General features: G+C 39.4%; 1 protein-coding gene across 5 annotated transcripts; it reads right to left on the reverse strand.

Annotated features, from left to right (window-relative positions):
- Nucleotides 1–842: 842 nt before the first annotated feature.
- On the reverse strand, nt 843–14,974 carry LOC122221828 (transmembrane protein 202-like). 5 transcript variants are annotated; one of them, XM_042941485.1, is made up of 5 exons: nt 14,797–14,974; nt 14,236–14,488; nt 12,755–12,886; nt 11,691–11,821; nt 843–882 (listed from the first exon to the last, which is right to left on the reverse strand). In XM_042941485.1, the coding sequence occupies exons 1-5, from the start codon at nt 14,872–14,874 to the stop codon at nt 874–876; spliced, it is 603 nt and encodes a 200-aa protein (XP_042797419.1). In that variant the 5' UTR covers nt 14,875–14,974; the 3' UTR covers nt 843–873. The 5 variants fall into 5 exon arrangements, with proteins under 5 accessions (XP_042797419.1, XP_042797418.1, XP_042797416.1 ...); XM_042941484.1 differs by lacking the exon at nt 843–882 and adding an exon at nt 7,904–8,085; XM_042941482.1 differs by lacking the exon at nt 843–882 and having other exon boundaries at nt 11,219–11,821; nt 12,755–12,844; nt 14,797–14,973.
- Between the last annotated feature and the right edge of the window lie 557 nt (nt 14,975–15,531).

Genomic DNA, 15,531 nt, shown 5'->3' on the forward strand with positions numbered 1-15,531 from the left:
GTTTGGGGGGTAGAGAGAGACGTAAACTAATATGCAAATGTCCAATAAATAACAAAAAAGTGCAACTTTATTAGTAAATGAAATGGAAATTAATAACAATATACAACTTTCACCTGTCAAAATGGTATATAGATTTTATAAAACTCTGAGTTTTGAGAGGAGCAGCAGGAACAGAATGATGACTCATAAGAGTACAAATTAGTACAGCTTTTCCAGAGGGCAGTTTATAAGCAAGAAAAAAAAAACCTTAAAATGGTCAAATTCTTTTTTTTAAATTATTTTAATTTTTATTTATTTTTGAGAGAGAGAGAAAGACAGAACGTGAGCAGGGGAGGGGCAGAGAGAGAGGGAGACACAGAATCCAAAGCAGGCTCCAGGCTCCACGCTTGTCCACACAGAGCCCACCGCGGGGCTCCAACACACGGACAGTGAGATCACGACCTGAGCCGAAGTCGGATGTTTGTTCTAGCTTTGAGAAGAATGCTGGTGCAATTTTGATTGGGATTGCATTGAATGTGTAGATTGCTTTGGGTAGTATTGACATTTTAACAATATTTATTCTTCCAGTCCATGAGCATGGAATGTTTTTCCATTTCTTTGTATCTTCTTCAATTTCTTTCATAAGCTTTCTATAGTTTTCAGTATAGCGATCTTTTACATCTTTGGTTAGGTTTATTCCTAGGTATTTTATGATTCTTGGTGCAATTGTGAATGGGGTCACTTTCTTTATTTCTCTTTCTGTTGCTTCATTACTGGTGTATAAAAATGCAACCAATTTCTGTACATTAATTTTGTACCCTGCGACTTTGCTGAATTTATGTATCAGTTCTAGCTGACTTTTGGTGGAGTCTGTCGGGTTTTCCATGTAGAGTATCATGTCGTCTGCAAAAGTGAAAGTTTGACTTCAGTGATCATATCCTTTGATCCAGCAACATTTTTTTTCTAGTAAATTAACCTAAGGAAATTAGTATCAAAGTCTAGCTCCAAAAGTTTTAAGGGAATTAGTTGGTAAAACGAATTATAATAAAATCAAAAACTATGCTAACCACTTAAAATGATACTATAGAGAAATATTTGATCTGGAAAGATGGTCATGATATCTGAATAAACAGGAGAAAAAGGAAGTTAAAACCAGTATTAGACAATAGTTATACAGTGTATGTACATTTGTATGGGCAGAAAGAAGGCTAAGAGGATTTTTCATTCACATATTGTAAAATTTTATTTACATACTATAAAATTCACCCATTTTAAGTGTATGACTCAATTATTTTTAATAGATTTACAGAGTTCTATAACCATTACATTTCAGTTAAAATAATTTTTCTTTTCTTAATTAAGCCTGTTTTTTTTTATACTCCCGCAATAAGTTTATATAACAGGTCATTTTAAAAGTTAAATTCCTCCTTTACTACTGACTTCTCCAAAAAAAAGAGGAGGCAAAATACGCAATGTCAAAATAATTATAACGGTAGTTAAAATGTTTTCCAAAGAATAAAAAAGGTAATGAACAAACACAGAGGGACTGAAGACCTACTGAGATTGAAAGACCTGCTTTCAGCTTGTGGAAGTGTGCCTATTTGCAAAAGGGCTTTACTCTTTTATCCCCACCTGCCCTCTCTCCTTGACCTTGCTGATCTTCTCAACATATTTCAGCTTAAAAGAATAAGGAGTTCTACTTCTGGAGCCATTAAAATTGCTAATTCAATCTTAATTATTCTGATTTTTTTTTTTAAGTAAGCTCTATGCCCTACGTGGGACCTGAACCTACTACCCCGAGATCAAGAGTTCACATGTTCTACCAACTGAGCCAACCAGACGCCCCTAATTCAATCTTAATTCTTAAAATTAAACTGGATTTAGACTTGATAAACGTAAAGAAAAATAAATTCAAGAAATAAATAGGAACATGGGATCAGAAAAAGATAAGAAGATAGATTGATGTTTCAAAGATGAACATGTAATAACCAATTGTTATAGCTGTGGAAACTATATGATATGTACCAAATAAACACTGATTTCATGGGCAAAGCCACAATGATTTTCCACCTGTAAATATCTAATGCCACCATGGAGAGATCAGATCTTAAAATGCCAGATAAATAGGGATGAGATTTAAAATTTTCTAAAATTTTATCCTACCCAAATAACATTCTGTTTTATAGAAATAGAGATAGAACACACACCTGTGTTTCACTGTTGTTATGTGAGTTAGTTCTGGAATAAAAATGAAAATATGGGAGAATGGCAAAATTCCAAAACCTTTCCATGCAATGGCAAGAAAAAATAAAATCCAAAAATACATTTTTCACACAACAGGATCACAGAATATTATGAAATGAGAGTCTCGTTATCTCTATTTCAATCTCTCTCTCTCTCTCTCTCTCTTTTTTTTTTACGAATGAGAAAATCAGAAAGATCATGATCTGTCCAAAGTGATATTATTAGCTCAGTGTCAAAAAAACTGAAAACCCTCATCTCTTTCTTCTTAATCTCCTGCTTTTTACTTTAATCCATGTTTCTATGGGAAACAATATAGTAGAGGCTCCAGAATCAAAGTGTTTGGTTTCACAAACAAAAAAAAAGAGACAAAAACAGATTCTTTTTTTTTTTTTTTTTTTTTTTTTATTTTTGGGACAGAGAGAGACAGAGCATGAACTGGGGAGGGGCAGAGAGAGACGGAGACACAGAATGGGAAACAGGCTCCAGGCTCTGAGCCATCAGCCCAGAGCCTGACGCGGGGCTCGAACTCACGGACCGCGAGATCGTGACCTGGCTGAAGTCGGACGCTTAACCGACTGCGCCACCCAGGTGCCCCAAAACAGATTCTTAATGATAGAGAACAGAGATGATTAGCAGAGGGGAGGTGGGGGAGGGATGGGTGAAACAGGTGAAGGGGATTAAGAGCACACTCATGATGAGCACAGAGTCATGTATAGGATTGTTAGATCACTATATTGTACACCTGCAACCAATATAACATGTGTTAATTATATGGAATTTAAAAAAATGTTTTAAGTGTCTGGTTTCAAATCCTGGGTCACCACCTAACGAGCTCTGTACTTTGGTAGGTCACTTGATCTTTCTGGCTCTCATCTGGAAAGTGGAGGAACTGATAGAACTTATCTCACAAGAGTGTGTAAGATTGGCATATTATATGTAAAATGCTTAATAGAGGTGCTGGCACATAGTAAGCACTCAATAAACAGTGGTTGTTATTCAATGTATATGAAATTTTTTAAATAGTAACATGATAGGTAGGAATGTCATTAAAACAGTGTAGACGCGGGGGTCAAAGAAGTTGAATTTGGGTGTGGAGGTGGGGGAGAGAGAAAAGGGTATGGGGTGCAGAGGGAAACTATGGATTAGGAAATACTCTAGGATTGAGTTAATTAGAGAAAGACAATCAGAACAAAACTAGATCATACGAGAATTTTAAATAATGGACCAAAATCTCTGTGGAAATCTGAGCTTTGGTGAAATTGTGAGCCTTTGAGTCATAGTAGGAACAGGCTGCCAAGACCATGTTCCCTGAGCCAAGTGAGAGAACAAGCCAGTGTTAGATACTTGTCCACCCAGAGCAACTGAAAGAAGAAGCTGAATTCGGAAGTGGGTAGAAATAGTACAGGATTAGAGAAATGTATTGGGCTTCTTTTGGGAAACCTAGGCACAGGAGAGATTGACAGTTGCATGGAAGGAATGAGGTCAAGACATTGGAGAGTAAATGCACAAAACTAAAAAACACGAGGGGCGCCTGGGTGGCTCAGTCAGTTAAGTGTCCAATTCTTGATTTTGGCTCATGATCTCACAGTTTGTGAGACCGAACTGTCATATACTTATGTCATATACATATTTATTGTTTTAGTTATAAAAAGGTAATTATTTATACTCTTAAAAAGCTGGCATAAGTACGATGTAGTTTGCAATATCCTACCAAACCTAGAGTCAGAGCCAAAACAGTTTTTGGGGGTGGCTACCAGCATACCCATTTACCACTAGTAAACAAAGAGGCTTTACGGCTTTTTGTCACTACTTTCTCCAGAGAGGTTTTTTCAAAGTTGCCATTACAGTGATAGCACACAAGTTCTATGGACACCATGTAGAACCTTTCTTCTGAGATGACAGAGCTCCACATGCATAATCTCTTTTTTTTAAAAAAAGAACTTTTTAATGTTTATTTGAGAGAGAGAGAGTGAGCCAGAGAGGGCACGCACACACACACACACACACACACACACACACACACACACACACACACACAGAATCCAAAGCAGGCTCCAGGCTCTGAGATGTCCAAGCAGAGCCCAACACAGGGCTTGAACTCACGAACAGTGAGATCATGACCTGAGCCGAAGTCAGATGCTTAACCAACTGAACTACCCAGGGGCCTGCGTAATCTCTCTTAAACTGCAAAAGAATTAGAAATTAGAATCTGTATAATATGTACTTGGTTCCTCTGAATGTTCAAACAAGTAGAATTGACTAGGTTTAGAGCTGGCAGGGACTTTAAGAAGTCCTTCATTTTATAAAAGGAGAACCTGAAGCTCAACAGAGTAAACTCACTTGCCTGTTCCCTAAGTGACCAACAGCAGAGTTGGCACTAGAATTGCAATTGCCTAACTTTTAGGGCAATGCTCTTTCCACTATAATGGATCATTAACTTGAATTAAATTTTTTTTTAATGTTTATTTTTATTTTTGACAGAAAGTGAGAGACAGAGTGCGAGCGGGGGGAGGGGCAGAGAGAGAAGGAGACACAGAATCTGCAGCAGGCTCCAGGCTCTGAGCTGTCAGCACAGAGCCCAATGCAGGGCTTGAACTCACGAACCATGAGATCATGAGCCAAAGTTGGACGCTTAAACCGACTGAGCCACCCAGGTGCCCCTGTTAACTTGAATTTTTAAACTGATCTGTAAAAACAAAGTCTGGGGCGCCTGGATGGCTCAGTTGGTTAAGTGTCCAGTTCTTGGTTTTGGCTCAGTTCATGATCTCATGTTCTGTGAGACTGAACTGTCATATCAATAGTTTGTTCCTTTTTACTGCTGAGTAATATTCCATGGTATTTATAGACCACAGCTTAACCATTCACATTTACGTTTGTTGCTTCTAGTTTGGGGCTATTATAAAAAAAGCTGCCATAGCCATTCCTGTATGTGTTTTTTGTGTGAATATAAGTTTTTGTATCTTTAGAATAAATGTCCTGGAACACAATTGCTGGGTCATACGGTAATCGTATGTTTAATTTTATGAGATGCTACCAGACTCTTTTCCAGAATGATTGCACCACTTTACCTTCTCACCAGCAATATATGTGTGATCTGATTTCTCAACATTCTCAGTAGCATTTGGGAGTATTACTCTTTTATTTTAGCCATTCTAAATAGATGTGCAGTGATATAGCACGGTGTTTTTAAAAAAAAATTAGGGGCGCCTGGATGGCGCAGTCGGTTAAGCGTCCGACTTCGGCCAGGTCACGATCTCGCGGTCCGTGAGTTCGAGCCCCGCGTCGGGCTCTGGGCTGATGGCTCGGAGCCTGGAGCCGGTTTCCGATTCTGTGTCTCCCTCTCTCTCTGCCCCTCCCCCGTTCATGCTCTGTCTCTCTCTGTCCCAAAAATAAATTAAAAAAAATAAAAAAAAAGTTAAAAAAAATTAATATTAAAAAATTATTTATTTATTTATTTATTTTAATGTTTATTTTTAAAGGAGAGAGAGGCCATGAGAAGGGAAGGAGCAGAATGAGGAGACACAGAATCCGAATCAGGCTCCAGGCTCTGAGCTGTCAGTAAAGAGCCCAATGTGGGGCTTGAACTCACAAGCTGTGAGATCATGACCTGAGCCGAAGTCAGATGCTTAACCAACTAAGCCACCCAGGTGCCCCACCCCACTTTTTTTAGAGAGACAGAGAGAGCTCAAGCAGGGGAGAGGGACAGAGAGAGAGAGAGAGAGAGAGAGAATCTCAAGCAGGCTTCATGCTCAGTGTGGAGCATGGAGCATTGTGCAGGGCTCAATACCATGATCTTGTGATTATGACCTGAGCCAAAATCAAGAGTTGGACACTTGACTGAGCCACCCAGGCACCCCATCACAATGGTTTTTTAACTTACTTTCTTCTAATGTCTAATGATGCTTGATATCTTTTCATGTGCTTATTTGCTTTCTGTATATCCTCAATGGTAAAGTGCATGTTCATGCATCTTGCACATTTGCTAATTGAATGGTTCCATTTGTGTGTCTTTTTTAATTATTGAATTTTTTTTTAATTTTTTTAACATTTATTTATTTTTGAGACAGAGAGAGACAGAGCATGAACGGGGGAGGGGCAGAGAGAGAGGGAGACACAGAATGGAAGCAGGCTCCAGGCTCTGAGCCATCAGCCCAGAGCCTGACACGGGGCTCGAACTCACGGACTGCAAGATCGTGACCTGAGCCGAAGTCGGACGCTCAACCGACTGAGCCACCCAGGTGCCCCTTTTAATTATTGAATTTTAAGCGTTCTATATTCTAGATACTAGTCCTTTGTGAGATACATGGCTTGAAAATATGTTCTCTCAGTCATCTAGGAGATTTTTTCTTCTTAACGGGGTCTTCCATAGAGCCAAAGTTTTTAATTTTCATGAGTTCCAATTTATCAACTTTTCCCTTTCATTGATTCCTTTGGTGTCATATCCACGAATTCTTTACCTAGACCTAGGTCCGGAAAATTTTCTCCTCGTGTCTATCCTAAAAGTTTCATAAGTCTGGTTTGCATTTAAGTCCATGATCTATCTTCAGTTAATTTGTGGACCAGGTGTGTGGTTTAGGTTGGCATTCATATTTATAGCTATGGGGTGTCCAATTGCTCCTGCACCATTTGTTGAAAAGGTTATCCTTCCTCCACTATGTTGTCTTTGTGTTTCAGTTGAGCATATTTGCGTGGTATCCATTCTGTCTCACTGATCTATGTATCTATTCCTTCACCAATACATTGTCTTTATTATGCAGCTCTATAGCAAGCCTTAGTATTGGGTACAGTGAGTCCTCCCAGTTTTTCTTTTTACAGGTTTTAGGTTTTTAGGGCCTGTGACTTTCCATATAAATTTCAGAAGAAGTTTATCTATGTCACCAAAAATCCTTGCTGGGGTTTTGATAGGAATTGCCTTAAACCTACAGCTCAATCTGGGGAGAATGACCCCCATCTTTATTCTGTTGAGTCTCCTAATCTACAAACAAGGTATGTCTCCCATTCATTTAGACTTTCATGGATGTTTTTCATCAGTGTTTTATAATTTTCAGCATACAGATCATGTTTTGTTAGGTTTATACCTATGTATTTCATTTTTCTTTGAGCAATTACTGTAAATGATGTTATTTTCTGAATTTTTTTCTACATGTTCATTGTTCATCCTTCTATTTTAAAATCCTCTGAATCACTTTGCTTGGGGTATACATTTTGTATATAACCTCAGATTTTGTTTTGTGGTTCAATCTGAAACACATAGTTTTTATTAGTTAAATATTAAGTATTCACACTCATTAATGAGTTATTTGGTTTTTGAGCATATCATTATTTTCAGATACACTTCTTTTATAGATTTAATTTTCTTCAAAATGTGGTCTGTGCTTCCTTCACTTTTTGTGTTTGTATTTCTTAAAGTATGTTGGAAAGTTTGCATTTTTTCTGTTGAATGCATTTATAATGATAACTTTATACCTTTAATTCTCTCTTTCTATAGATGGGTCCAATGATTTCCTATTATGAGAATAATTAAATCAGCACTAGAGTATTTCTCCTCACTTTTCTTCTCTTCTACCACCTGATTTTATATTTATGTTTTGTAGTATTTATACTTTGTATTTGCTAGAAAAGTATGTAGCTGCCTATAATAGAAAACTAACACTGTCTTTAAAATTAAGGCTTTATTTTTTTCATATAACAAGAATTCTGGAAGGAGGTCATTCTTGGCATTGTTTCACCAGCTCAACAATGTCATTAAGGACTTAAGCTTTTTTCTACATTTCTGCTATGCCATCCTCAGATGCTGGCTTCTGACTTCATGCTTGTCTCTTCGTGTTTCTAATATGACCTGCTGCAGCTCTAGCCATCACACTATCATTTAAGGCAAAATGAAAAAACTGGGAGAAGTGCCAGGAGTGTTTGTAAAGCAAATACATATTCTCTGTAACTCCACAACATATTTCCTCTGATGTCTCATCAGCCACAAATATGTAATATGATCATCTCTAGCTATAGAGGCGGCTGGAATGTGACTAATTAGGTGGTATGTTACTATTTAAATAAGTTTTCTGTTCTTATAAGAAAACTCTAGTTTTCTTCACATAGATCCTTCACATTTGTGTTTATTCTTATGTATTTTCTTTATTATTATAAGCTTTATTGCTACATTTTTCTACTGGTTAGATGGCTAATTTTTAATTTAGATGTTGATTTTTGAATGTTGACTATATTGTTTTTATTCATGACACTAAAATTTTTAATTTAGTTCTGTTAGTAAATTGGGACAGTGAGGGGGAAGAGAAGAATGGAACCACTGATACTCTGGAATGAGGCATCAGGACTGTCTCTGCCTTAGACCCTACTGCCAAGGCAGGCTCTTTGAGCTAGCTTAGCCACTCAGGAGGGTCCTAAGAGGAGAGTAGTGGAGCAAATACCTTCTCTAGGGGTAGAAGAACTATAGCACTTTCCCACAACAGAAGGATGAGAAAGAAAAGCATCACAGGTTAATACTGTGTTTAATACTGTTGTTTTCATCTACTCTCAGAAGAAGAACTTACAGAACAGCTTTTCAAAATACTCCAAAGAGCAAATGTAACAGAAAAAGAAATAAACCCTTCCTTTAAAGCTAGATGATGGACCTTTTCTAAAACCTAGAGTTTTATACAAGGTTTTCAAATAATTAGCTGAGCCCTTAAGAAAACCCAGAGGTGATATTGGGTATAAAGTTTGAAAAAAGGTGAAATTTCCATGTGTAAGAAAATGTAGAAAGGAATGGTTATTACTCAAAAAAAGAATGGAGTAGCAAAAAGTAAAAGAGGACAGAGGAAAGAAAGGAGAAAGGAAAGCCAAGCATTTATGACAAGAGGCTAGAGTCCCACGAACAAAAATGGCTGATTAAATTTTGTTTTTCCTTTCTACCTTTTAATAACAGGCTGCTGTAATATTATTCAGTTTACAGAACCTTTGGGAAAGTCAGCTTTACACTAAAGACTTGTTCGGGGATTCTTCAACTAGATCAAGTTCTAGTTATCATTTTTCTTTTTCCAGATTGAGCTCGTTCATGTTTTACCAATTCCAGGGGCTTTCCTTTAAGCCCCTAGACTGAATTGGGCTGAGACTTCTGTGTGCCATGAGAATTCCAGAAACCTGTTTTTTACCCTTTACTCTTATTGTCTCTATCCCCCTCTACACAGTGAACTACTTATTCATGTTCAATAACTCTTTTATAATTTTTTGATGGATGGATGATGCATGGGAAGACAGGTATGAATACAAGAAAATGCAGGTTACAGGTTTCCAAACCAGTCAAACGTTGGATACTTTCATGGTTGTAGACAAAATTGTAATGGAAATGAAGTTTGTCTTTACCAGTGTCCCACATTTCTTCTTACTGTTTCAGTATGCCTGCCCCCCAGGTAATCAGCCCCTTCATCCTGACGGAAAGCTCACAAAATTCTCCCCCCCCCCCCACTACACCTTCCCTTTGCAAAGTTTCTTCTTCCTCCTCTGTCATCTATCAAAGCATCTGCTTAGTCACATTTGGCTATGTAATTATCCAGTTGATTTAAGTAACACACATTAAAGTATGGCCAAAATTTTAACTATCCTCTTAGAGAATTTGTACTTTAAGGCAGGCATCTGTTAATTCATTATGCTGGGAGGAATATCTTTTAATGCTTCCTGCCCTGTTCATCTTCTTCTCTCTCCTGGTTCCTTATCTAATGTTCCAGAAAGTAAAATATGTGGAATGGAGATGGTATCATTTATTGAAGCCACTTTTAAAGATGACAAAATTAAGGGTCATAAAATTTGACTGACTAGCTAGAGGTGCAAACAGCCAGCAATAGTAACTATTTAAGGAGTTAAGAGTGGATTTTCATGGTGAACTACTAATATTTCCAACCAAAAAACTAGCTTCCAGTTTCAAAGGCCACAATCTCTTTTGTGAAACTGTTTAAGGCCTCACTGAAATTCCCTGAGTCTATGTGGTAGACTCTGTCAGAGAGTCTCAGGCCTTTTGCCTTTCTCTTTTTTTCTTCCTTTCTAGTTCTTCCAAATAGTTAAAAACAGTGGGATTCAGCTACATTTTTAAATGAGGTATCTAAATAAAAAAATAAGGAGTTGCCAAAAGTAGCCTTGGAGGTAGAGAACTGAATTTAGTTCCTCTGACTAGACTAAGTTACTTGCTAAAATAATCTGGGGTCATACGAGCCAATGGCCAAAGGAATAATTTCTCCATTGTTTATCATTCGTGGCCATAAAGAGCACTAGAGGAAATCTCAGAGTCTAGCTGGTCAATGAAGGATGTTAGGCCCGAGAAAGTTAAATGCTTGCCAAAAGTCAGCCTAATGAATTAAAGAAGTAAGGACCAAAAATGAGAGTTTGAATTTCCAAACTGAAAGTTCTTTCAGTCCCACTGAGATGTGCCATTGTGTGGTCATGGAAATCTGGAAAGGTTTGGTGGCCTGGGCATCTCATCTCCTGCCAACCTTTCCCAGCCACAGCACACAACACTAACATGGAAACTTCCTTTAATAAGCTTTGCATTTCTTTCCTTGTGAGCCTTACATTATTGGTGCCTTTGCCCTAACCCATACAAATGGCTTGCTTTCATCCATAATACCACTTGCTCCGTGAAGGAGGTATAATCCGGGGGGGGGGGGGGGGGGGGGGTGCAGTTCAAAAGAATCGTCATACTATTATATCAGAATTACTTCTGGGGCGCCTGGGTGGCTCAGTCAGTTGAGCATCCAACTTCGGCTCAGGTCATGATCTCACAGTTTGTGGGTTCAAGCCCCGCATCAGTGCTGTGCTGACTGCTTGCTCAGAGCCTGGAGCCTGCTTCAGATTCTGTCTCCTTCGCTCTCTGCCCCTCCCCCGCTCACGCTTTGTCTCACTCTGTTTCTCAAAAATAAATAAAATGTAAAAAAAAAAAAAAAAAAGAATTACTTCTGATACTCCTACAACACTTCAGACCCAACAAAACATCTTTAAGCCTTCTAGGGTTTGTTTGTTTGTTTGTTTGTTTGTTTGTTTTTAATATCTTTGCTCTCACTACCTTGTATCTAAGATTAATTTTTTGTTCTGTCATCCTCATTTTTCTCAGCTGAAACTCTGTCCTCATAATTCCAGTTTTTGGTCATTTTGTTTTCATTACCCTGAAGGCTATTGCTTGACATATCATCAGCCACACTCCCAATTATCTCTGCCTCAGGCCTTGGCTCTACTGTGTCAATTGGTTCTATCTCAGTAGCTAACCTTGTAGTTATTAACCCATCTTTTATTGCTGATTCATTTCCTATCTCTGGCTCTGTGTGGGTCCCTGACTCAGCCTGGACCTCTGGTTCAACCTGACTTCCTAGCACTTTTTGGGTTACTGTCTTTGTCTGAGTCCCTTTCTCTGTGTAGACACTTGATTGTGCCACTGAACCTGACTGCCTTTCTGGTGCCTGATTCATCCACTTAGAAACACCTACATTTGTTTCAGTTAGCCCCCGGTCTACTCTAGCCGTATTTCCTATTCTTGTCCTTGTTATAGGAATCACAAGGAGATTTTGATCTGGAGAAGTAGCCCGAGAACTTATGTGATTGAGTCCAGAGAGGAACCCTAGAGAAAAAGAAAAGGTCAGGGTCAGCGTTGTGGATTAGTAATAGATAAAATCTTAAGTCATCAAACACCCCTGAGGCACTGGCTTAATTATAATAGAATTTGCTTTACAATACATTTCTGAATATCCTGTTCATTATCTTTAGGGAGCTGAGATTCAAAACATTGATCCCAGCTTTTCTGTAGTACAGTATTTCCCAAGGGGTATGCAAGCCAATTCATTGGGGCACAGGCAGAAAATAGTAGTTTATTTTTGCATTTTTAGCAAATTTTGTTTTCAGTTCCATTTTTGAGTATATTTTACACTGTAATAAATATATGAATGATATAATACATGTACATATTTTATAAATAAATGTGTCTTTTCAGAATGCTTGCTGAAAAGTGTTTTACTAATAGGGTGTGTGATGCAATGGTTTGGAGGCCATTGTTAATTAATGAATAAAAATAAGTATGTGGCTTAGCAGGATTAAAGGTGAAATGTTACACAGGCAAAACTCCTATATCTCTGCTTTATATTAGTAATATTACAGAGGAACATATGTCATATGTTGAAGCTTTATTTTGGAGATCCATTAAGGTGGAGAGGTTATTTAATATAATAAAAGGAGAGAGGAATTTAAGAGATGTCTTCTGGAAGGACAGAAGAACTATTCATAGCTCAGTTAATGTCTTTTCCTTCTTTACTTCCTGAATCTTACTCCTACCTGTGTAGGGACAAGTATCATTTTAGAAAAAAAAAAAAGTTTTCAATTGGAGGGACTTGCTATTAAGAATTGTTCACTGACATAGAAATAACTCTTACAGAGCCCTTCCAAATTATGAGATTCTAATATGTCAAACATACAACCAAAAGAAAGCAAAAGAGAGGGGACCAACCATGTAGAAATTTCTTTTCTGTGCCTTCACTGCTTAACAGGAGGATTGACTCACCAACTGTCATGTAGAAGATACTGCCCCACCAATTGAGGCTGTAGGCTAATAGGAAATGGGGCTCCAAGACGTTCCTACTGTACAATTTCACTTGCATCAGGAACAAAATGAGGCAGAGGAGTAGGCAGGTGCCTGGGATCAGAATGAAAGCTATCACTCCCCATCATAACCCTCCTTCTGCCATCCCTCCCATTCCACCCTCTTCCCTCTCTTTGCACTTCCTTGTCACCCTCAACCATCTCAATTATGCCATGGAGGCCTATTACATGGCAGTGTCATGGGAAGACCCATTTGGCAATTAACTAGAATGAGAGAACGAAGAACTTCTGCTTTGACTGGAATAAGGTTATTAAGTTGGAGCCTATAAATAAGACCACTAGAACAGGTACCAGCTAGCTACATTGAAATTTGTCTTAGTGCCACAAGGGCCTCCAGCCTATGATATCTCCTCTGCTAGTCCATCAGATAACAACTTCTAGAGATGTTTCCATTGGATTAGGCATAGTTTCTTCAGAGCCCCCCCTTTAAAGGCAATAGACCCATAAGGAGTAAAAGTTTACCAAAAGCTTTCTTCCCTATGGGAAGAGACACTGTCCTATGATGGCAGTGTTCACGTGAGGTAGGGAATGACTTGGTAAAATAAGGAGAAATGGCCCAGAAGGGGAAGACGTACAGGGACTCCAGGGACAAACTTTTCCAACCTCATTATTTTGTACTTGAGATGAAAGAGAGGATGGACATGCCCAGATCTATGTGGGTTTTGTCTCCTGGCCCTTTGGTGAGAAAGGTGCTGAGCCGTATAATGATAATGAGGATGATGAAGGCAGAGATGAGGAAGCAGGCCCTGGAGTATTGGAGGTAGTCTGCCAGGAGAAGTGGAAAAGGAGAGGCTTGGCTGGAGAAGAGGTGACCTGCCCTCTAATAAGGCTAGACAGGGTCTAGGGAAGGGACTGAAGGGCAGAGGAGGACAGAATTAGCACTTGTCTTACATCTAATAGAGTCAGAGTAAGGAGCCACCAAGTGGGTGGCCTCACAGGTACCAGTAAGGACCCTCTTTCCATCTCCTCATTGACATGTGGAATTCCTTTAACAAGGAAAGAAATAATTTATTCCTCAATGAGAGAAAAGTTGAAATTATAACCTTGAGAGGCATATTATGAGGTAACTTTCATATTAAGGTGCAAATTACTACTATTTTTCCCCCCTGGGAAGTTGTGAGTGCAGAGGAAGGAAAAAGAACAAGGTCACTAGGCATTAGCTTCCAAGAATTAAGGAGCTGGGGCTTTGAAGTCATTGGAGAAGTCTAGTGAAGACAAACTGGGATAAATTTACCCTGTTTGGAGGAGCTGTCCTTACATGCTTGTGAATCGGGAGAAAAGAAGGGGTAGAGTTGTGGGAAGGAGAAAGGGAGAGAGACAAGCTGTAGGGGATCTGAGCAGATCTACCAAAGGAGGGGGCTCTAGGCTCTGGAAGGCACTCACAGGGTGCTTTTGGCACGTGGCTCCAGCAGAGATCATGGTGGCACACAGTCCAGAGCCCCGCAAAGAGTTTCTTCTTGTCCTTCATTACCATGAACCGCACCCAATGTAAAGGGGACAAGCACATCAGCAGGACAAAGATGAAGCCCATGAGGCCAGCACAGAACATGCGGATGTAGCTTTGGGTCCTCTCCAGAAGCTGTCGCTGGTGTGGTGACATAGAAGAGAAGTGGTACATGCGGTAGGGGAGAATTGGCTGTGGTGGGGAAGGGAGGAGGACATCATGAAAGGAATGTCATCTCAGGCATCTCCATCTCCACTCACAGAAAAGACAAACCCTGGGTCCTCTACTGGATGGGAACTCCTCCTCCCTCCACACGTCAGGGTCTTTTGCTCCAGAGCCTCCCACAACTTGTAAATATATTCCTTTTTAACTGTCCCCCATTAAAAAAAAAAGTTGGAGTGATCTCTGCCTCTCCTGCCTTGACATTTCCCCCATGCCATACACAAGCTGCTTCCTGCAAAAGGACCCCACCACAACCTAGCTTACAAAGGCTCTCTCACCCTATATGTTGGGTAACCCAGGATGCTGGAATTGTAAACCCTGTGTAAGGGCATGGCATTTCCTTCCCTTCTCTCCATCCTAGTTTCTGGCTCATTGCTCTTCTCAACTGCCACAGAACCTAACCCACTCTGACCTAACACACTTTCCTGCCCCTCCCCCACCCCAGGAAACAGAACTAACAGGAAGTGTACAGTGTCTCTGCCTCATTTGCCAGATCTAGTCCAGTCCCTTCCTCCAATCCAGATATCTGTTGAGTTTCAAACACCTAGCAAACTGCCTGACAAATCCAGGTTTCTTATAGACACACCAAACCCAAGAGGTCTTCGAGAGCTCTTTTCTTTTCATCCTACACCCCCTTCCTATGTCCTTTTCTTGTTTCCCACCATTCAATCATGCCATATCCTGCCAATCCCAACTCTTTGATGCTTTCAAGTCCATTTTGTTTTTCTGTTTCCTTTTTCTTAGAACATCTTGTTGTCATCTCTGTCCTAGATTGCTATAACAGCCTTTTACCTGTTACTTCTGCTACAAGGCTTCAGTTTATTCTTGACAAATTTGCCTCTAAGATGCAAATCTGATGTGTCTCTCCTCTGTTCTGATTGCACTCCACTGCTATGAGGTAAAGTCCTAATTTCTTAGCATGAATTAGTTAAACCCGGCAAGATTAGGCTTCTGCTTCCTATATGACCTCATTCAACCATTCAATACCTCCTCTGTGCCAGGTGTTGTGTTAA

The sequence above is a fragment of the Panthera leo genome, chromosome B3 (assembly GCF_018350215.1).
Source record: "Panthera leo isolate Ple1 chromosome B3, P.leo_Ple1_pat1.1, whole genome shotgun sequence".
Lineage (NCBI taxonomy): Eukaryota > Metazoa > Chordata > Mammalia > Carnivora > Felidae > Panthera > Panthera leo.

Bases quoted from the DNA above. Each gene is read 5' to 3' on its own strand.
- LOC122221828 (XM_042941481.1), bottom strand. From the start codon at position 14,874: ATGGAGAGAAGGGAAGGAAATGCCATGCCCTTACACAGGGTTTACAAT. The intron at 14,489-14,796 runs GTGAGAGAGCCT...TCCCCACCACAG, and splicing joins TGGGTTACCCAACATATAGG to CCAATTCTCCCCTACCGCAT. The intron at 12,887-14,235 runs GTGAGTGCCTTC...TTCTGATCCCAG, and splicing joins CCACGTGCCAAAAGCACCCT to GCACCTGCCTACTCCTCTGC.